General features: G+C 39.7%; 1 protein-coding gene across 3 annotated transcripts; it reads left to right on the forward strand.

Moving 5' to 3' along the window:
* The first annotated feature begins 509 nt into the window (after nt 1-509).
* On the forward strand, nt 510-22,312 carry plekhm2 (pleckstrin homology domain containing, family M (with RUN domain) member 2). 3 transcript variants are annotated; one of them, XM_084721654.1, is made up of 20 exons: nt 510-1,113; nt 5,376-5,482; nt 6,859-6,968; nt 7,402-7,501; nt 7,650-7,737; nt 7,832-8,006; nt 9,852-9,911; nt 12,523-12,814; nt 13,532-14,341; nt 14,417-14,486; nt 15,668-15,758; nt 16,054-16,118; nt 16,557-16,645; nt 16,904-17,036; nt 17,761-17,951; nt 19,046-19,111; nt 19,457-19,616; nt 19,782-19,961; nt 21,142-21,258; nt 21,374-22,312. In XM_084721654.1, the coding sequence occupies exons 1-20, from the start codon at nt 1,054-1,056 to the stop codon at nt 21,509-21,511; spliced, it is 3,102 nt and encodes a 1,033-aa protein (XP_084577780.1). In that variant the 5' UTR covers nt 510-1,053; the 3' UTR covers nt 21,512-22,312. The 3 variants fall into 3 exon arrangements, with proteins under 3 accessions (XP_084577780.1, XP_084577781.1, XP_084577782.1); XM_084721655.1 differs by lacking the exon at nt 9,852-9,911; XM_084721656.1 differs by lacking the exons at nt 510-1,113; nt 5,376-5,482; nt 6,859-6,968; ... (1 more) ...; nt 7,650-7,737; nt 7,832-8,006 and adding an exon at nt 8,745-9,638.
* The last annotated feature ends 1,128 nt before the right edge of the window (nt 22,313-23,440 follow it).

Consider the following 23,440-nt stretch of genomic DNA (forward strand, 5'->3'; position numbering starts at 1 on the left):
AATAATTTTGATAAACTAGCTGCCCATTTACATAAGCCTCAGTATGTGTGTGTGTGTAGGAATGCACAATATATATATATACACACACTATCATTGATATCTCAAACTGTCAACTCACACGAAAAGAATCTAGATGCATTTAAAGCACTACAGGCCAGGAGTGAAATATGTATTCTTGATTTTGGGATGAACTGCTCCTTTAATGAAAGACCAGCCTCTTATACAATATTCTCCTTGGTGCATGCAAGCATACACTGAATGAGATGGACAGTGTGAACCAATTAAAATTATTATTATTATATATTATTTATTTATGAGTTAAGTTAAAATATGCACGCCGAATTCAAGAATTAATTCTATTGTTCAAAATACAGTAGTATTTTACAATTTATTGTGTTTATATGGAAAGGCGGACAAGAAAACGCTTAAATGCCAAACTTTTGAACGCCCTTCGGCTCCTCCTACGCCTTAAGAAGGCGTACTGAAGCTAATGGTGACGTAATCCACTGACTGTCGGAGTAACGTTAGAACAGTTAGTTTATTAGCACACAAAGTAACTTGAGCACCCGTAACTTTGTTGTAATTAGCTAGATAGGCAAATACGCGAAAGTTAATTAATAGCTAGGAGTTCGCCAGAGTAATTAAACAGAGAGTATGATAAATAAAATTGCTACTAAGTTAAGAGTTATCCATGGCTGGACTCTAAAACTTGCTAGCCACCCCCAGCCGCTGGAAAAAAGTCAAGTGGCTAACAGCTACAGCTAACGGGAAGCTAGGCTAACATTACTTGGGTACCTGGATCCGTTGACAGAGGTTGCCTTGTTTTGCTGCTTGCCAGGCTTTAATGTGATAGCCGTGGACTACCGGTGCTCTCGTATTCAATGTATACAACTGACAGACAAAGCTGTATCGTTAGTTTGGCAGCCAGTTACATTGTAGGGAAAGATAATGTTAGTTAGCTAGCTAGCTGCGGCGGTTAGCTTTAGCAAAACAAGAGCTGTGCTGCTTCAGGAGTCAGCTGACAGTCTGCTGTAAGCTGCCAACAGACCAGTGATGGATCAACTGAAAGTGAAGGATCGCATATTGGAAAACATCTCCCTGTCTGTGAAGAAGGTAAGCCCTGTCCGGTTGGTCAGCACACTTAAATATCGTCACTGAATTGTTTTGTGTCTTAACATGCTTGAATTAACATTAGGTCATCTTTTGTCTGCCGAAGAGGGTAACTTTCAAGTCGGGGGACATCACCAGCACGCTTTCAGTGAAGGGCCTTGCCCTTACTGATGTGAGCAAACAACATATGAACTGTTCCCCACAATTTCTCAATTCAGCTTTATGTTACACACCTCTAGCTTTTGGTTGTCATGATCTAATTTCTGTATTTGACCATTGTGAACAATAGTGGCACCAAGCCCCTCTGTGTTTGCTCACTGCAGCATGTGTTGTAAACACACCTGCAACCATATCGCTGACACATATTTCCAAGATAAGGGTTTCCTAATAGATCTTTGCTCCTAATTTCCATTTAAGTTATGAAACATTAATGATTTTTTGGTCTAAGTTTGCCTGGTATTGTGAAACTGCCTTTCTCATAACCTGATAGACAACATTGCATCTTCTTCCTCCTCTCCTTGTATGTTTGTACATTCACTTTCCATAAACACTTGAGTTTTTATTCAGCTTGCGCTCTCTCATCTGTCTCTGTTTCCAATTACTAGTTCAACTCCATAATCAGATGATTGCATTAGAAAGCCCCATCTTGGTGTTTTTAATGCAGCGAGCCCAGTACTGTGCCTTACTTCCTTAATCCTCATGTATCTAAGTTTTTAGTCTAATTACCCTTTTATCTCTTTATTGTAAGACTGTTAAAATGATTATGAAATGATATGCCTTCAGCTTACAAGACAGTGTTCAGTGTTTACCTCTGACAAACATTGCTTAGTCATGTGGAAATAGTCACAGGATATGAATTCTTTTTCTTTAGGTCAAAATACTCAAAGTTACTTTGACCTACATTTGATCTGGTCACACCTCGTGGTTTCAGTACTATTGGGATTAAGTTCAAGAGGGTACTGCATGTCATTAGAGGCTGGTGGGCCACGTAATGAAACATAAGTAGCATTGTCTGCTAATATTTTAAAGTAGCAGCCCATGAGCCATCAAGCCCCTAAATCTGGTTACCAGAGTAGATTTTTGGTGGCCAAAAAAAAGTAAACTTAATAAAAACAACACAGAAAAGACAATTTAACAAAACTAAACATCTGACATATCTGTAATAGGGCTGGCTGGTGTCTACAGAATTGGCATTTGACAATATCCACAGTGAAACATCGCAATGGACGATGATATCACTGCTCTGTTTAAAAGGGTCTTCGTTTCTGGACGTGGGGATGTAGTGCAATGAACAGCAGCAACAGCTTCTTTTTTATTTTCTCTCATATTTCTAAAACAGATTTTAGGCAATGAATCTATGACAACTCTGAGAGGACACATTACTTCAAATAAATAAGGCTTTTAAATCATAATGTTACAATGTTAGAGGGCTCAGTGGTTGATGACTGTCAGCCATCGCCCAACTGAGGACTGTTCACTGTTTTTGTAGAATGTTTAACTGAAAGGGACGAAGAAATCAAGATGTTTGTGGAACTGTAACGTGTTGGTCGAGGCTCACAGTATGGGGATAACACTTGGCACCCACATAAGGCCACCTACATAGAATGTTTGGTGACCACAAAGTCTTTTTGTGGTTCTTGGTCATTGGGCCATTTTTAATGTCAAGCCCTGATCTGCATGAATAATTGGCACATTTCAGTAAAGCTACCTGCCTCTTACATTGAGTTGTGTGTATGTAAGTAGATAAATTGATTTTTTTTTCCAATTATTCCAATCCAATAAGATACCTAGCAGTTAATTCAGATGTTTATGTTGCTTTTGCTCTGTACACCAGTGCATTTAATTTGACTTTGATGATAACAGTGGCACCTTTCTTCATTAAATAAATGCATCGCATAAACAATGTAGAATCATAGCCCTTTTAATACATAGTCCTCAGATATCAACAGACCAAGAATACTTGGTTGCATGTCTTGTACAACCATATTTTATGCCTCGCTCAAGTCTCCAAACCACAGGCATTAAAACGCACTTCGTATCTTCCCTGGTCATGCTCCAACAGACATGTGCAGCAGTCAGCTTCACTTACTGCTTTTTTCATGGGATTCTTGCCTTGCAGTAAAAATGCTATACAAGAGTGAGGGGCCAAAATTAGCACCAGCCCCCAGCCAAATGCTGGTAATATATGCAAGTGGCTGGTAGATTTGCTTCACTCACCAGCCAAAATACAATGGAAATCTATTGAGTGGCTTGTAAAAAATTTTTAGAATTCTCGAGCCATTTGTTCGGTGGACAGAAATGTTAATTTTTCACCAAGCGAGGAGTAACCACACACTGGAGTCACAGCAGTAGAACACATTCTTAGTAGGATTTAGGTCAGGAACATTCCACTGCTTTGCACTAAATTCCTTGCTTCTCAACTGTATGTTGCACTGGAGAATCATTGTCCTGCTGTACTGTGTTAAACTTTGGGGATCATTAGTGTTCACTCCATATTGGTGTGAACACAATAAGTACCCTTAAGGCAGAGTGTCTTTCCAATGTACTGGAGTACAGAGCCAAAATAGGAAATGACTTAACCATCAGGCTAGAAATTTGTTACAGCCACAGAAGAACTCAACCGCTTGTCTTGTTTGCATTAAGGAAGTTTCTTAATGGTCAGTTTTTTATGCTTTTTGAAACTCTTTCACCAACGTCTCAAGAGTGATTCAACATGTCAGATTGGCTGAACAGTCGTGGTCAATAATACATCAGACTGGCAATATGTCATCAAGCCCCAGTTGCCAAGGCCACGTCCCCTTCTAGGGGAAAGACCACTGTTTCATATAATGGGAGAGTTAAGAAAATGCCATAAAGCAGGTTATAAAATAAATAAACTTACAAATCCTTCACATTTAGGGAATCTCTGGTTCCCCTAACTTCCTGGAAAGGAAATCCCCGTAATAGAGCAGTAGGAATGCACAAGCAAACAGTAATTCTTTATTTTGACAGTGGTGTGAATTTCTTTTTGCTGACAATAAAATCAATTTTTCTGCAGTGTAAGAAACTAGAAACAACTGTGTTATTAACCAAGTCTTTCACACTGAGATTTGAGGCAGATACATGAATCACTGTGTGGTAAATAGCTGAAAGATGCAGGTGATAGTCACCACTGATGGAGAGTTTACATTAGCTTGAGTGGGAGGCTGCTGGAGTTCAGTCATAAGACAACATTACAGTATAGCAGGGTCAGGCTGTTGTCTCTTTTGCAAACCATTGTGTTCAGGCAAGATCACAAAATAATTATTTGACATTTCTGTAAAACAAATGTTTGTTAAACTTGACATGGATTAATACAAACTTGTCAAAATTATAGTTCGAAAATGCGTAGAAGTGCATTGTTGATTGTTGACTAAGGGATCCTTGGTTATGTATGTGATGCATGTCTGAGTTGAGGCAACTGTGTACCCCACATGTTTGCACAAATAGCACATGCAACCAAATTGTAAACCATGGCTGGTGTCAGTTATGTGCAATATAAATAATAAAACATTATCATTCAGACAAATGTATCCAGCCGGTCCTAAATAATCCAACCCAACTGTTAAAAAATATCATCTTAGGTATCATTTTAAAGGTTTGTTTAGTAAAGATCTCTATTTTTCTGCTTTCTTTCCTCACCTACCTCACTTCCTTTCCTCATCATAAATCGACTCTTGTTTTCACCCTTTTTCATACCTCATTTTCCTGACCACTCCCTATTTAAAGACACATAGCAGTATTTCTGGTAAGAGCAATTTATCTTGCTCTTTAGTTCATAACTGAGAACTTTATTGATCCCCATTTCTTACAGATGGACATGTGAGAGTAATTTGATTTAAGTTACTCACTTGTTTTCCGTAAGATTCAACTGCCCATGTGTGTTTTGTTATCCAAAATACATGCAATTCCTTTGCATTTTGGGTGAAAATGTTTGTGCAGACAATCAAACAATTCCTGATAGTCAGTTCTAAACTTCCTTATTAAAAGGTCCTTCATGATCATTTAAATGCAGTCACTCAGGTTGTAATAGTTTTTACCCACTGACCAAATGGCTAGTGAATGTTACCATCTTATATTATTATTATATAATTTTTTGGCTTTGAAGTGGAGCAAATCTAAGAGTCACCAACATATTTTACCATCAAAAGAAATAGTATCAGCAACTTTGGAATTGGAATTGGAATAAAAATGTCCTTTTCCCTAGCAAATTAAACAGTGGAGAAACCATGTCCCTCTCTCTACAGTTGCAGAGTTACTTTGCGGCCTGTGAAGATGAGACTCCAGCCATCCGCAATCACGACCGGGTCCTGCAGCGCCTCTGTGAGCACCTTGACCACGCTCTGCTGTATGGGTAAGAGGCTTCAGAAAATTGCACATTGGGAAGAGAAAAAGTGCATAGTGCAAATAGTCATCTGATTTCTTTATATTCATTATGCAAACATTCCTTTTAATCCTATTATTCTTGCATTTTCAGCAAATGTACAAGCCTCACGTCCCTCCTTGTCAACTGTAACAGCACACAGTGTGGCAGTTTGGCAGCTTTTAGACTCAAACTACAGTGGAAACATCTTATAGTCATCTCCTCTGTCCACTGCTTTACTGTTAGACTTTTTCAAAATACGGTACAGCTGTTTCTAACGCTACATCAGCAGCCTCTCTGACACAGTGCTGTGGAGGTTTGGCTATGTGAGAATAATTAAAAACTATATTCTCTCTCTTTTTAAATCAGTCAGTCCAGCCTATGGAAATGTTGAAATTGTTCTCCCCAGGCACACTGCCAGTTCTCCTGCCCTCCCCCTCATTTCGCATTATTAATCCACTTGATGAGGGCAGCTTCAACCACATGAGCGTTCCCCGTGTGTTTTGGCTACTGTCTTCATTAGTGCTGCAAATCACAATTTTTCTCCCTAAGAATTGAGATTACAATTCTCCCACAAGATTCTTATTTTCTTATTTCATCAAAAACATTTATTCCACTCTTATACATTCATCTTGCGTCACCTTTTTTTTTTTTTTTTTTTTTTTTTTTTTTACAATAAATCATGCAGCTCTAGTTTCCATCACTAGTGGGCTGTTTCTCGTTGTTTGAGTACTACACAAGGTAGTCAGAGGAACACCAAGTTTTGCTGCGTCTCATTGGCTCATTTTTCACAGTTTGTCATAAGCTTCGAGGAGCATATATTTTTCATTGATGTCATTGTTTCAATGTGCATTAAGCATCATAATTAGATGGGCTGCTGAGAGGCAAGGGAGGAAAGACATTTTTAAAAAAGTGTTTCCATATGTTTTCATGTAAAAATAAACACTGTAAGTGGACTACTTGATTACCATAAGCAAATTATTTAAACAGTCTTTGTACAGGAATGTTTTTATCCCCTTTGAATCCTGTTATGGGTTTGAGCTGTAATCAAGCTATCAGGGTTGTAGTTCCTGAATGCTACATACACATACATTACAGATAATTCATTAAATTCAGAATTGAACAGGATAAAAACAATATATAATAAAGCAATATATACTTTTATTTACATATATAAATAAACACATATGCAGCCTGTAGTGCATTTTTTGAGTTTGCATCAGGTTGAATTATTGAGGCGAGGGTACTTCCCAGTATAAATGTCTGTGAAAATTTAGGTCTTGTGCCATTGCTCTAATCCCCTTTCCTGCTTTTGGCCTCATGCATGTGATATTATCGACTTTTTTTTTTTTTTTTTTGCTTTGCAGGCTGCAGGACATCTCTTTGGGCTACTGGGTCCTGGTTCTTCACTTCACTAGGAGAGAGGCTGTCCGTCAGATAGATGAGCTTCAGCACATAGCAACTAACCTTGGTCGAAGTAAGACATCTACGTCACGCAGTCAAACATATTCACACGTATAGTATTCTGGGGGTAAAATACAGGGGTTGTGCAAAGTCTTGCAAGTTATTTTCTCAAGATTAGGACTGTGCTTCAATTTGATTATACTTGAAAAGTACTTGATTTTCAACATAATCTGCTGTTTCTTCTACACAATTACTCATTTTAACTTAAAAGCTTTTAATATTTAAAATAAAACAATCTCGTTATCATATATGTCATTTATAGCTAGGTAGGTCCTCATGATCAAAACATATGAATGAAAGTTAATATGAAAAGCTGGTAAAATAAGCAGAGTGACAATATACATCTGATGCTGTAGATATAAAGGCATTCTGTAAGAATTGAAAGTGTAAGATCATCATTGAATGGGTTATATGCATAGAAAATAACTCCTCTCTTCTCTGTGTAGGTCGAGCATGGTTGTATCTGGCACTGAGTGAGAGCTCTTTAGAGAGCTATCTACGCCTCTTCCAGGAGAACCAACCACTACTGCAAAAGTATTATTTCAAGTAAGTTATCTTATCAGAATGATTAAATAGTTGCTATGTAACAAGTACAAGTTACGTTGCATTTTAGGAATACTGTCTGTTCTTATGCTGGAGAACAAATTGATTTGCTCAAGTGTGTTTGTGGTGTGACTGGCATCTGATTTTCTAGGAACGCACTGGTTTGCAGTCATGACCACCTCACACTCTTCCTCACGTTGGTCTCTGGCCTTGAGTTTATTCGCTTTGATCTGGAGCTGGTTAGTAGAAATTTCATTACAAAATCAAAAGAAATTTAGCTCATGAATATTAACAGCATGTTCATAACATTTCTGTTGGGTCCTGCTTTTTCAGGATGTGCCCTATCTGGACGTGGCCCCCTACATGCCAGAATACTACAAACCTCAGAACTTATTGGACTTTGAGGAAAGGCTTCCCAGCTCAGACAGCTTGTCCCTGCACTCCTTCACATCACTCACCTCCACCAATCTGGAGTGGGATGACAGCGCCATCGCCCCCTCCAGTGAAGGTCAGCAGTAGGGATGTCCTGATCCCCATCCTTAAAAATTGGGTATCTGCTGATACAGAGTCAGATCCGATACCTCTGTTTCCCTAAACATCGATTAAATATGTATTGATGTGTTAAATTATTAATATAATTTTTCAATAAAGGTGAAACTGGGGACATTAAAATTGATGCAACATGATCAGCCCGAGAGAAGACCCATCACTCTGTGAGAGTTATTGGAACTACAGAGACACTTGTTGGTTGTACAGCGGTGTTACAGAGTGATGTTTTTTTTTTTTTTTTTTTCAATCTTTGGCTGAGTGCAATCACAAACGTGACAACAGCCAAGTTTAATTTTGGACTGACAAAAGTGACGGCTCAAAATGAGAAGCTGCAAGCTGAATGTTCTGTATGCTGCTCTTTGCTAAAAGAGGAGAGAGAACAGATTTGTTACTGTCAGAGCTTAAGAAAGGTGTGTTTTGCCAACATGGGTGTCAGACACAATCATTTGTGACCAAATCATTTTTCACATTTGCACACTTAACTCACATATGGAGTAAAATGCTTACAGTGTTGGGGCTGGCTGTCATTAAAGAGAGCAGTGTGCGGCAACATTAGCAGGACGAGGCGGACAAGGACAGTAGAGTTCACTGATGCAGGGATTTTGATTGCCTTTATTTTAGCAGATACCAATCCAGTAAAATATACCTAGATCAGCCTTGATAGCTCTTGGAAGCAGCACTGGTTTTCTCCAATTCCAGTTTTATTTGATCCTTTGCTTCACTTTACCACCATTCTTCACACCAAGAATGATAACTAACAGTAACTGTAATGATAATGATGTGGACATCCACAATGAACAATGATGTTCTGTAAGGAGTGACGCCAAGCATGCGCTGTGTCCTCCAGCTGTGTTAGCGTCTAGAGAGGACAAATTGATGGTATCATGACACTCATCCATCATTGACCACCCCATCAGCGCCTAAGACCGTTTGACAATATGTCTCAATAAAAATGTTTTTTTATGTGTAATTTGCAGCCTAATATTACAGTATGTTATATAATCATTTATTTTATGGATTTTGATTGGCTGCCAGTGTTTTTATCATGCATCAGATTGTTCTGAAAGTGATCCAAACAGTATCAATCTCCACTGTCAGTGTAGTTGTGATGTTTTCTTAAAACAGTGGATTTTTAGTTATTGTTATAGTAGTTGTTTTTGGTGTGGCTGGCTCTTCAGACTAACTGGTTTTACAGTCCTTTTGACCCGTACTGACTTATAAGTCTGAATCATCTTCGGCCAGTCAGTTTCACTCCTCATCAAATATCTATTTTCAGTTCTTTGTGCTGCTGTGTCTTGGAAAGTCTCTAATGTGGACACATTATTATTGTTGTTATGGACTAATTGTGATGTGACTTTCTTGCTGAATGGCAGCTTTTATTTTTGGGTTTATGACTTGATCGTTGGAGTGCCAAGTACACTGTCATATGCTTTGGCACAAATTCATACAGTGAAGTCAAGCTAATGGCATGTTGAAGCAGAAGTTGGATTGATCCTTGCTGACGCTCGTGACTCACAAATGCCGAAGTGCATTTTATCAAATGGATGACTTGGCGTGCGGATGCTCATGATTGCAGAATGTTCTCACTGTGGTAATTGCAGCACTCAGTGAATGCTTTCCCCATCGCTCTCCACAAAATACTGTGTCAATTTCCCTGTTTTAGTTCCCACTTTTTTCTATTTTTTCCCCATTGCTTCTGTTATTTTGTATTTACCATGTCATGTTATTTTTCTGTTTTAGTGCCATTGTCTCAATCTCTCCTCTCCATCTTTCTAATATTGAATGTTATCCCTCCTTTTTTTAGATTATGATTTCGGTGACATCTTCCCCGTGTTGCAGTCATTGCCAAGTGCAGACTGGGAAGGTGGGACATTGGTCAACCCCTCCCCTTCCTGCCTTTCCCTCCCTCCCTCCTATCTGGCATGGTCATCCTGCAGTTTGTGCTTTATAATGCATGCTGGATACTCTAGCCAGTAATTAGACATGTTGATATGTGAAATACAGTTACCTGGTGCAACAGACCACTAATCAAAGGGACATAGATAAAGGTGCTTTCGCTTTTGGGAATTGATTTAGTTGGTAGAGTTCTGGGTTTTGATCTAAAGTTGTGTGGCACATGACAACTATGTTACTGCATAACTGGATTTGATGAACATTAAAGGGAAGCCAATAACTTCAATAACTTTATTAGTGTACAAACAAACATCTATGACATTGTTCAGACTGCTAGCTCAAATCAGTTTTCGGGTCTTTGATTTTTGGTATATTCGAACTAGGGATCCACCAGTGCCGATACCAGTATCGGGTATTGGTCTGATACTGTCCTCAGGTACTTGTGCTTGTACTGCTAAAACTACTCTGATACCCCACACCTGATACCACATCACGAAAAATAGCCGTTCAACACAAGCGAACATCTAAAGATTCAACACGACACAAGTTCAAGAACTTTGGTGATGCTTTTCTTGGTTGCGTTGTCATTATCAGCAAGGGACTCCTTGTCCTCATCCACTAATGACCGCAGGAAGTTTGGCAACCATCTGTGAAGTTCCATGTAAATCCATGTAAAACTGAAGCAGCCTCCCAGAGTGCACCTGTAGACTGCAGCCAGCCGTTGTCCAATAAGTCTGAGCAGGCATAAACTAGTTGAATACCTCGACTAATCAATCGATTAATCCAGAGACGAAAAAAAACAGCGCTGCCACCAGTCTGTAACCCTCTTTTCTTGGTAATATGTATACTCTTCTTTATGCTCCTGTTAATCTTCACCACAACGGCAGCATGGTATACCCAACTTCACTCTTTGGGGTTCACAGCAGGGTAAACAAAACTGTTGCACATGACTCCACACTCATACCTGTCCCCCCTAAACACTGGCAGGTAGGAACTAATTGTCTCTTAGACTAGAGGGACATGGAGAAGAAACTTAAATACTATGCATGGAAATGTAAAAATAAAACATGTTTTTAAAGTTACTGTAAGAACTGCCCAACAGAGTGACTGAGCAGCCACCACTAGCCAAGCAGTATTGAGGGCACTGAGAACAACATGCTGAGCAGAATATACTAAATACTAAAATAAGTTGTCTGCTGGCATTTTGGGAGGAGGTTTCTGTCCAGGCACTCTACGTATCTCATGCTTTCACCTTGGAAAGCCATTCCACCAATGTATGTAGTTACTGACGCCGACGTTGTGACTGTAGCCATCAATGCAGATAGGCTGGTGATGTCTGGACACACAAATCCAATCTAATGACTTGCAAATAACAGTGCAAACAGTCTGTCTTAACAGCTCTGCAGTCTGAACAAATCCAAAGGTGACCATTATCCGTCATATTTACCCGCTCGAAACCCACCAGTAAAACATGAGAGTTGATAGAACTGATAACCTTATTTTGCCACACGCTAGTATTTTCATTTCCTCTAAAATGCGGCAGTTCACACACGTTTATATCAAAGCTTTTTGGTGATGATAATTTTATGAATTAATCTTACAAGTGAATGATCAAGGTGTCATGGTACAAAATAAATTGACAGGTAAGTTTGGGAAGAAGTACAGCACTTTGGTTCACTGGATAATTCAGTGTTGGAGGGTGGGTACATGGAACTGTCATCTGCCATGTTCTGCATGTGTTACTCATCTGGGCAATGATCCTAATGCTCACTCTGCCTTATTATTTACCACAGCAAGATAAATGCCTGATGTAACTGGTACTCACTTTGTCTAGTCAGTTTCCATTACATTGTGTTATCTGTTTGTCTAGTGTTTATTTTGTAATGTCTTCTCTTCATGTATGTGGCACTGGTCTAGGTTCAGCTCAACTGCAGTGTGAGCGCAAATTGCTATGTATTACTACAAGTATACAATTTGTAGTAAGCTCCTGTGTGCATGTGGAATATGCAGATGGCTGTCATCGTATTGTTGACATTTCATGGTCTAAATTTTAATTGGCAAAAGAAATTATGTTTGGTCATTTAATGTTGAATCCCAGTACCTACAAAAACACTGATTCCTGCAAATATAATTTACATATTTGTTCAATATGACCCATCTCTATCTGCAGACGTAATGCTTGACTTGGGCCTGTGCCACTGCAAAGAAAGCTGCTGCCTGTGTACCTACTTGATGTCTCCTGCATCGCATTTTGTGCCTCTCTGACCCTGCCAAAGAACTACAAACAGCACTGCAGCCGCTAACACTTATTTGTATGCAAAGCTCATGAAGAAATACATTAAGTTTTTGTAAAATTGTCTCATTGGTCAACTGTCTGTTGGCAATGAAAACAAACAGAAGTTGCATAAAATAGAAACAACTCTATTCTAAATTACTTTCTATTGCAAAATTTTTGATTTCTGTAATCACTGATTATGTGCCGATGAGACATTACCAAAACTTTAGTGTCTTTCTTATATAAAACTAAATGTGGATGACTGCTACTTTTTACGTTAACTCGTGGCGTTTGATTTTCACATCAGAGGGTGACCTGACCGACCAGGCCAGCTGCCCACGGTCCAGTGGCTCTGATCCCCAGACAGTCATCAGCGACACAGTGGTAGTTTCTGCCGGTGCTGTTAAGGTGAAGGTGGCGACTCATCTTTCTCCACACAGCCCCACACAGTCCAGACACAACCCTTTCAACGAGGACTCGGATACCAACACCACCAACACCTCGGCTGATGTCACGCCGGTTCATGTGGCCAGCCGCCACAATAGCATCATCATTGGTGATGACATGGAGAATGCCAGCAATGAGTTGGAAGTCATCAGGTACAGTAGCTACAGCTTCTGTTTCTGGTTTATAGAGTCACTCTCTGTTCATTGCCCCCTTTTTACTCTGGGCTCCAATAAGTGGGTGAAGCTTGGTACCCAGCAAAACTGTGGTTTTAAATGTGGTAATCCTAACTACTAACTACCTGCATTATGTTAGGTCAACATTAAAAAAAGTTTTCAAAGTGGTGAATGTTGTACAACATATACACCCATATTGATCTAGACTGATATGGCTTTGATAGGCCAACATTGGGCTGATAATATCAGATGACTGATGTAGTGGTATGGCTTTAAAAGCAATTTATAGTTACATCTGGTAGCTAATATAAGAAAAATGCGAGCTAACTAGCTAGCTAATCTAAAGCAATAGTTGGCTACCTAGTTACGTTTGATAGCTAATGTTAGCAAAATGCTAACTAACTAGCTAGCTAATCTATATCACTAGTTAGCCAGTAGCTAGCATTTTGCCAACATTAGCTGACTTAACATGTGTCTGTATATATGTTACTATTACAGGGCCTTCAACAACAGCTTTTAACCTAACATAGTATATGTACAGGAAACCAGACAGGAGAAAGTTAACCAACATTCTGCTGCATACCAAGCTTGCTCAACTGTTATTGGAGCAAAGAGTGAAAAGAGGCAGGACTGAGAAAGTGTCAATTAAATTGTGTTAGCACGGTGGAACTACAGCTAACCACTCTGGTCCTCCAGGATGGCCAGACGCAGGAAACCAGCCAAGAAGCGACGAGGGAAGGGCTCCACAGATTCCAGCAGCAGCATCCATAACTCTCTCTCCTCCGAGCACATGGAAATGGACAGCAGCCTCGTGGCCTCGGAGGATGTGGATTCGTTAAACTGCACTGTGATTGAGCTGGATGGTGAAGCAGAGTTGAGGAGGAGCAGGGTGGGATCTGAGGCTGTGGAGGAAGGAGATGAGGATGCAGTAGAAGGCCTCCTACGGCTCCCAGAGATGACAGACACCTCCATGGACTCTGTGGGCCAACCCCTCAGCGATGTCATGGACCGGCTCAATGGTGCTCTGGATACTGAAGAGCCGTGGGAGCACCTGGAGGAAGGGGAGGAGAAAAATAACAAAGGCTGCAACCAGGGCCCTGAGCCCCCGTCACAGCAGCCCTTTCGAGAGGACTCAGGCGGCGAGCCACCTGACCGAGCTCCAGGAGAGACGTCTGTCTCCCCTCTGGCCACAAGTCCCAACTTCCTGCAGGCCTCTCCTGCGCCTGCAGACCTTTGCTGCTTTACCCCCTTCAGTCCAGACTCTTCTCCCTCGGGTGGTGGCCACGATGACTCTACAGAGCATAGCCAGTCGCAGACTCTTTCAGGTGGCCTTGAAGGTGAAGGAGAGGCAAAAGCGGCTACAGGACAGGAACCAGACGTGAAGACCGGGGAGAAAGACACAGAAGGAGGAGAGGGAATAGACAAGAATGCATCGGCTGAGGAAGCAGAAGAGCTGCAAGAGGAGAAGCTCAGTCCATCTGAAATTTCTCATCCAGCAGAATTCAAGTAAGGAGTTTCTTAAAAATTGTTTGTCGTTGTACTGTTGTTTAAAGTTACTAATGTTGTTTATTCATATTTCAGGGTGGACAACAATCACTTACTGCTTCTCATGATTCACGTATTCAGAGAGAATGAGGAGCAGCTCTTCAAGGTAAAGACAGATGGACTTATTAGACTTTGTTTATCTTGAGAGGTTAGTCTTTATAGAAAGTGTGACTGTACGTGCTAAGTGTTTGTTTAATGGCTCAGCTGTAGCATTAATAACTCCCCTAGACAGTTAAAGTAGTACCATGGTCCACAGACTGTTAAGCACATAACTGCCAACAGTAGGTATTCATGCAACATGTCTTTGGAAAGGTAAGATCCTTGTATTTCAGTTGATGCAAACCATTTGAAGACATAGTCACAGCAGCAGGTGCATTCAATGCCACATACAAACCGTTAGAAAATTCAAGCATCTCCCTTTTGAGGCCTCACTTTGACTCTGATCAATAAAACTCTGACAAAAATTGTCTTACATTGCTAAAGATCTGGTCGATACAATCCAGTAAAATGGTGATATACAGTTTTTATATGTCATGTAAAGCTAGAACATGGAAATTGTGTAAATTTAAATAGTTTGCTGTGAGCTACTTATGTAAACTGCCTTTTCACCATAGCAGAGTTTTGATGGTGTAATATGCACAAATAATAATTTCAGAAAGAGGAAAAAGGACTATAATATGTTTATGCTTCATTTACTCATAAGCAGGGGTTTTGGTGGTCTCCAAATAGCCTTTTTCAATTTACTTTGTGTATGCCATGATAGACGTTTTAGATAAACTTTGCAGGACAAGGAAGAGGATGGTTGAATGATAAAAGTAAGACAAGTAAGGCAGTACAGTGATGTCATGGCATTTTAAAAGGCAGAAACAGAAATTCATTTAACTGTCTTCCATTCTCTTTCAAATGTTTGTAAACCAGCTTTGTATTGTTCGACTCATCACAGAAGTGGTTAAGAGACAGTTGCTTGGTGGAAGTGTTGCAAGGCTCAGTTTGCCAGTTGCTTTCTAAATGTTTTTTTCTCAGGCTTTAGTAATTTGTGTCTTGTTTTTGTTTAAAACAAAACTGTTCACGATTTGCATCAAACACTTTATTCACTTGATTGATATGAAGCTAAAACTGTATATACATAATAACTGCCTATATATTCTGTCTGCTGTATTTGTAGCTATGCTGCGCTACAGTCTGCCAGTCTGCTATCCAGAACCCATCACTAACAAACAGAACAGTTTGAGAAAGATGCATATGGTGATTCCTGGCACTTAACAGTATTTATCTTTTTCTCTGTAGATGCTGAGAATGAGCACAGGCCACATGGAAGGAGATCTGCAGCCTCTTTACCTGCTGCTGACTGACTGTTACATCTACCTGCTTAGGAAGGGTGAGTGGCAAAAAAAACAGGCATGCATCAGCTTTATTTGGTTATAATGGGTGGAACAGTACGAACTGTTGGTTGAGGCATACTGATATTATCATTAGATGTCAAAATATATTTTGTATACAGGGGAAATAAGCATTGATCTCTTGAATTCCTTGCAAGGAGAGAAAAGCATTTCTACCATTGTAATATCCCATTAGACCCACAAACCTTCTGGGATGTGGGGAAGAATTAAATAAAGTTGTTCTGTGGGCAGATAAGACATTACATTAACATGTGCTTTTGTTTTCTTCAAAAGGGGCAGCAGAGAAGCCCTACACAGTAGAAGATGCTGTTTCTTACAATGAGTTGGACTATCTTTCAGTAAGTGTACTGCACAGCAAGGGTTTGACACACACTCTCATTCGATTGTGGCTTGGGCTGCTGTTGTAATATATACATTTGTTTCTTTAAACGCTTTCATGTTTAATGAATTCCTAAAGTTCCTTGATGTTACAAAACATCTGTCAGTTAGTTGTTTTTGTTGTGCAATGCTCCATTGCCCCAACTATCATATTAGGGCTTTAACTAATGATTATTTTCTCAGTTAACCTATTAATCGTTGTTGCTGATTAATAATCAGTTAATCATTGCAGCTCTGTATCACATCATGGATTGAGCTGCAGTCTACATGGTCCTCAGTGTGATCCATGTAGAGTTAATGACATGATGTTTCTGAGCCATGTAGCTCAAGCATGATGTAAAAACTATCAAAGTTAATTTTTTGTCTGACATTTTAGTTTTAATACTGTTTTTCTTCAGGTGGGCCTTGACCAGCAGACAGTGACAGTGGTTTGCACCAACAGACGAAGAAAATTTCTGCTGGACACAGCTGATGCCTCTCTGACTTTGTGAGTGTGTCCATATTTAGTGGTTTCTTGATACTCTGACTGTACACATATGCAAAGACTGAATTGCTACTCAAAACATGCAGCATTAATTTTCTCTCTCTCTGTCTGTACAAAGAGCCTGCATGCACACCTCCAAAGACAAAGAAAAATTCATGTGTATATCTGCAGTCTTAAGTGCCAGGAATATTGACTTATACCATACAGAACACAAAACGGAGTCTCTCCTTTGACGTTATTCAATCTATCCTTCTCTTACAGGTGGTTCTTGTCTGTCCTCAAGTCAGCCATGGTGAAGGGTTGCCGTGAGCCTCCATACCCCTCTGTTCTGACTGATGCTACCATGGAAAAACTGGCTCTCACAAAGTTTGTCTCACAGGAATCTCAGTGTGAGGTAAAGGCATGTTAAACACATTGTATTAGCGCTCAATTACAGGTCTGACCACACTTGTAAGTAATTACCATTAATCATTAGTTTGTAATAAGACTAAAGTACAAACTCTTGTTCTAGCCAGGTCTTTAAGGGTTTTTTCACAGAATATTCCAGCCTTCAACTGTGCTAGAAGTTCCTGTAAAACCTTTTGGGAAAATCTGTAACACAAGAATTTAGATCACATCACAACTGCACAGCATTTTACTTTTCTAAAAATTACACAAAAATATGTTTAACTGTTTATGTATACATATTAAAATTACATAGTAATGCAGTGCAGACTTTTTTGAACTGTGTAACAATGCAACGGTAACATATTATTGACCAGAAAATATCAAACATGATGTTCACTGTGATTAAATACCAAATTCAAGTCTCTGTAAGATAGTTTTCATATTATATCTGGATAGAAAAATGGCTACCTGAAAGGTAGAGAAGAACACAATTTGTGCTAAAGTATGTGTCAGAAAATGGTTCAAATCTAAACAAACACTGTTACGGTCATTTCAGTAATGTCTCACCTTCCTGGTGGATGAGAAGTCAATGTATCATTTGCAGCCTCTGTGTTTACATGAACTACAAAGCAGCAGTAACATCTTGGTTTTTCTGTAATTGCAGAACAATTTTACTGCTCTTTGACTGATTCTCAAAGCAATGGTAAACTAATGTTCTACTGTTTCTCCAGGTGTCTGAAGTTTCTATCCACCTATATTCACTGGTCCACTGGGAGGATCCCATGGACATGACAGTGTCGACTCAGGGTGGCACACCAAGGTCTGGAGCACCTTCCAGCACCAAGGAAGGGACTCTGCAGTATCGGGCTGGAACCACATACCTGGGCAAAGAGCTGTGGAAAAGCTGCTACCTTGTCCTCAGGTATGGACATGTCATACACGTCAGTATTCCTTTCAGCTTGTGTCAATATGTTCCTTTAGATATACAGTACAATGGCTGTGTTCCATTAAACACACGGTACATCTGACATTAACATTCCCACACTGTCTGTTAACAAGGTGGAGGTCTCTTTTTGTCACAATTTCACTGATAATTCACACTGATTCACTAACCCTAACCCAATTATGTCACTTCCCATTATAAAATTTATTACTTTTACGACTGACATCTAACATACTGTAATCCTGCAAAACTGTTTTGAGTGTTGAGTGCCAGATATGTAAATTGCATATTTAACACAAACCCCAGTACCTACTTCACTACTTCACTCTTCATACCTCTACTGAATAATGGAATTGTGGCATAAATTCAGACTTATATTTCCTTTGATTTTTCACTCTTTTCACCATCTGTCGTTACCAGACATATTGAAAACCTGAACTCTGTCCAGCAGGTTTCTTGCTATGTCTCTAGACGCACATCATTTTTAACATAAAACACAGAGTATTGGCTGACTGGTTTTTGCAATTCACAATAAAAGTACTAACAGCAATACCCTTAATTAATGTGTTAATGTTCTGGGGGGTTTTGCACTTTTTTTAGAAGCAAGGTTAAGAACCTAAAAAACTAAGGACAAATTGGTTTAAAATAATTGAGTAATTGGCATTGGTTTCATGACAGATCAATGCATGCTTCAGGACGGTGAGCACTCAGATGATCTTCCCTGAGACAGTTTGTGACAGTTGGTTGTTTAAACCAACTGTTGCATCAGTTGTCTGAGTGGTTGATTGCAGATAATCTTGCAGGTTAAGAAACCAGATGTGAAGGTCCTGCTCTGGCAGGGTTACAGGTGGTCTGCAGTTGTAAGCCCAGTTGGAAGTGCTGCCAAATTCTTGGAAACAACACTGGAGAAGGCAGATGGCAGTGAATTGAACATTTAGTTCTCAAGCACAGTGGACATTCCTGTAGTTAGCATGCCAGCTGCACACTTGTGACATCTGTGGCATCATGTTGGCTGATCTAAGTGCACATTTTGCTTCTGATTATTTATAAATATTTGTCCTCTTTTCTTGCAGCAATGGGGTTCTGTACCTGTATGCAGAAAGAACAGATGTGACACCTCTGCTGTCAGTCACTATGGGGTAAGTTTTAACTGGCTGAAAATCCTTTTTCCCAGACATTCTGACTCACCATAGTTGGAAAAGCACAGGTGTTAATATTAACATTAACTATGGTGTCCTTCACTTAAGTATCCCATAAAGCTATGACAAGGAGCCAACATGCAAAATACCAGGACCCTGAATCTGAGCTAAATGGAATTCAGCCATTATTCATTTTATAATATACTCCTGTGCTTTTCTTGCTGCGTGGTGTCAAAATGTCTTCTGTGCAAAGGTCCATTATACTGGAGATGGTTAATGTGGGAGGCCTTTAATGTTCAATAGCAGTAAACTTAAAAAAAAAGCTGAAAACTCATTTCTCATCAGGGGAGAGCACTGTGGTGGCTGCCGGCGCTCAAATAGCACTGAGCGACCTCACGCTTTCCAAGTTATCCTGACCGAGCGTCCTCCGCTGGAGCTCAGCGCCAACAATGAGCAGGACATGGCCGACTGGATGCAGCTGCTCTGCCAGTCTGTCTCAAAAGGGGTAAGGAGATATCTACTGTATACATCATGTTTTTTAGCCAACATTTGTTTTACATTTCTAATAGTGCTTGTATCTCAATGTTTTAAATAATATTTAATGTCAACATGGATTCATATGAGCCCTGTTTATAGAGGTGTAATTAAACTATAACCATCTTACCTTCAGGTCATCCCTCAGGGTGTGGCCCCAACGCCATGTATCCCATGTTGCCTGGTGGTGACGGACAGGAAGCTGCTAACCTGCCATCAGGACTGTCAGACCAGCTTCTTTCGTTCACTCGGCAGTGTTGATATCTGTGATGTCACTGCTGTCAGCGTGGAGGCTAACAAGGAGTACTGTGTCATTGTGAGTGGCCATTATTTCACTTCTGTCCATGTCAGTCTAATATGTCGTTTTATATTAAAAATATAATTATAATGTTTTGATATTTTGCAGATTATTTATTTATTTTAAAATGTAAGAAAGCACAGGTTTCTCTATGATATTCTAATGTAAATACAGTATTTCCAGTCTAAAAAGGGGCCCAGCCATCATTAGCATATGAGACATACAAGATTATGCTTCAGTTTATACCAGACAAGCTGTATAGATGTAATTGGGAATCAGTAGCATTTAGCTAAATGGGGTCAGGTGTCTCCTCATTTTTGAGACCTGATGGTTTAGTTGAATAATTTCTATTAATGACAGGGTTCCCACAGTCATGGAAAACCTGGAGAGTCATAGAATTTCAAAATATTGTTTTCCAGAACAGGAAAAGACATGGAATTAATAAAATGCTTCAGAGTTTTGGAAAAGTCATAGAATTTTGTTGTGTGTAAAGGTAGCTCTAATATGTATCGATGTGTAATGTTTTGTTTACTATCATGTAAGTTTCCATTTTTTCCCCGTGTTTCATCTCCAGGCTATTCGATATGTTTGAATAATATTAGATAAGTGTGCATTTAATATTACATGACTAAAAAGAACAATATAAAGTTTGGGTATAAACCAAAAAATAATTACAGATGTCACAACAGAATGTATGTATATATTATATGTGTATGGTTTATTTATGGGTTCTTGAAATGTCACTACAACATATTTGAAAATGTATGGGAGCCCTTTAATGAACAATCTCAGATGAGACCGATATGACATTACTGAACAGAACATCATCATCAGCAGCACCTTCAGAAATCAGGTTTCCATTTTTTCAACATCTTTTTTCCAAGTAGTGCATAATAACCAGCACTACACTGGGTTTCCTCATATCCCCCATCCATTCTCTCCACCGCCATACACACAACTAACCAAAACAGACAAACAGCAAAAGGACAAAAAAGATACAGTCAAGTATATTTTCTGAGACTGCACTAAAAACATAACAAATACAAAACAAAGATATAAAAACTAACATGATGATTTAACCTTCAATTTTGCCTACATCCCTCTGTGACACATACACAGCACTAAAGGAAATTAGTTTTATTTTGTGCCTGTAGGTGTAAATGATGAATGAGACAGTACCCACTTTGTCCTTCTGTAGGAGTTTGCAGCAGATCGAGCCCAGTTCCTTCCTCCATGGATCTTGTATTTCAGCGGCTGTGAAGAGAGAGATCGACTGCTGGAGGCGTTAGACATCACATGGAAGGCCATTTTCCAGGTGGGAGGATATTGTAAATAATTAATATTATAGCGTTTGTCCCAAAGTACCAGTATTTAAGATCCGCTGGCTGTCCATTTATTTGAACTCTCATGTATGTCCTCACTACACACAGGTTGACCTCCCCCACAGAGACATGTTGGATCCGTCTGTGCAGAAGCGGTGCAGTGAGGCCCTCGCCCTGATGAACAGTGCCTGGCAGAGGGCTGACAGTCTGGCTCGTGGCAGAGCCCAGCGTGAACCCTGGTGCTGACGGACACACACATGCACACACACACATACATGCATACAAACACTTAACCTGCGGGTAGCAACTGAGACCGCCTGACAGTTAAACAGTCTGATAAAGCTCCAGGATAGATGGATTTTAACTCTGGCATTACAGTCACTACAAACTGTTCAGAGCTGAAAGACTGAGGTGAACCAATCAGATGTGGTCATTGGTGGTTGTATTACAGCATACTGATGAAACAAGAGAAACGTCCTGCAGAAGTAGCAGTGCATATGGCACATCACATAGCAGTAATGCAACAGTAAGACATTCTCAGTTGAAATGAAATGAAATGAATGACCCAACAGAACACTACAACATATTTGATTTGGTCCCGGTGATACATTATACTTCATTATTCCTTTATTAGCTGTTCTGAACAGCAATGCAGAACAAATTTGCTGAATCAAGTAAAGGTTTAGTGTCACATGATGAGATATGTTGTTCTCTCCATCTAGGGGGGAAAGGCTCTGTGGGAAATGATGGTGGATATGTGTACAACGCACAAAACAGTAGTTGTGTTATGGGAAGACTGAAACCAGTCTTAAATGTGTCATGCTTTTAAATATATCCTGCTGAATTTTGTCTCAACAAAGTAAATGTCAAATTGTTTTCTTCAGAGGAGAATCCACTAGGGCTGGGTACTGACTGAATTGCTTTGATCCTATCGAGTATGGAGAATTGTCTTATAATCTGGTAAAGAAATTTGATACCTAAGAAGTAAATCTCATCAGCGTCAGTGAGCATGCTTGTACCAAGATCTAATAATTCTGCTGATTGGCTGTCTAATGTTTCACAGCGTAGAGGAATGCAGGTAAACATTGTTCTTTTTCACCGCCAGCTACTTATTTGCACATGTAACTAAGTGAGCTTTGTGCTGCTTGTCTGCTTGCCAACCCAGCTAACCTGTTAGCTTGTCGGTGAGTCCATTCACCTCATCATCTACGGGTATGGAATCCCTGTTGCATCCTCTCCTTGCCACTGTGAGATGGATAACCTTGAGCCAAAGCCGAGAGCGTTTTCTGCTGTTATGTCTAATGTAATTTTCTTATTGTTAAAGGGACAGTTCACCCCAAAGTCAAAAATACATATTTTTACCTGGCCTGTAGTGCTGATTAGCCACCTAGATTTTTTGGTGTAAGATGCAGCGTTTCTGCTTTCTGCAGTAGAATCTACCCCAACTACTTTAGAGTCTGCCAGAACTATTTTCTGTTCTACTATAAAGAAAATGGATTTTACATGAAACTACTCACAACAGGGTCTGTGGATTATCTTGAGTAACCAGGTCATTATTTTTGGAAAAAGACATTGCTGTGGACTTTCAAATGTCATTTTTGGTGCATTGAGCACCACAAGCCGAGTGCCATTTATTTTCATAATATTTGAGAGAAGCCAGACATTTTTATGGCCGAGATCTACAAAAATCTGCAGCTCACACCAAAAAAATCTAGATGGATAAATAGCACTACAGGTCTGAGAAAAAAATTTTGAGTTTGGTGTGAACAGCCCCTTTTAAATGGACTTTATGAAATTGGTATTTGAAAAAAAGCATTTTTTTAAGAACCAGTATCAAAGTCCAGCTATCAGTACTCAAACAAAGCCCAGCCCTAAAACTCACCTTACAGTGAACAGATGGAGACTGTTTGACTGTATAATGATAAAACAAATACATCTAGTACATTGGAAGAAGCTGAACAGGACAAGGATCCATGACCAGCAGCCTCCAGTGATATACATCAAAAAAGCCATATATGAAGGAGCAGTTGCTGCTTACTTGTGATATGGAAAAGTTCACACTCCTTGCCTTGCATACAAAATAAATCAGTAATGCTCTTCTGCTCGCACAACTCACACAGCTGTGTGAAGATAAAAGCCACTCCTTGCTTACTAACAGTTTCAAGATATTCTGCT

The sequence above is a fragment of the Lutjanus erythropterus genome, chromosome 6 (assembly GCF_056507025.1).
Source record: "Lutjanus erythropterus isolate fLutEry1 chromosome 6, fLutEry1.hap2, whole genome shotgun sequence".
NCBI classification, from domain to species: domain Eukaryota; kingdom Metazoa; phylum Chordata; class Actinopteri; order Lutjaniformes; family Lutjanidae; genus Lutjanus; species Lutjanus erythropterus.

Bases quoted from the DNA above. Each gene is read 5' to 3' on its own strand.
- plekhm2 (XM_084721654.1), top strand. From the start codon at position 1,054: ATGGATCAACTGAAAGTGAAGGATCGCATATTGGAAAACATCTCCCTG. The intron at 6,969-7,401 runs GTAAGACATCTA...TTCTCTGTGTAG, and splicing joins AGCAACTAACCTTGGTCGAA to GTCGAGCATGGTTGTATCTG. The intron at 9,912-12,522 runs GTGGGACATTGG...TTTTCACATCAG, and splicing joins GCCAAGTGCAGACTGGGAAG to AGGGTGACCTGACCGACCAG.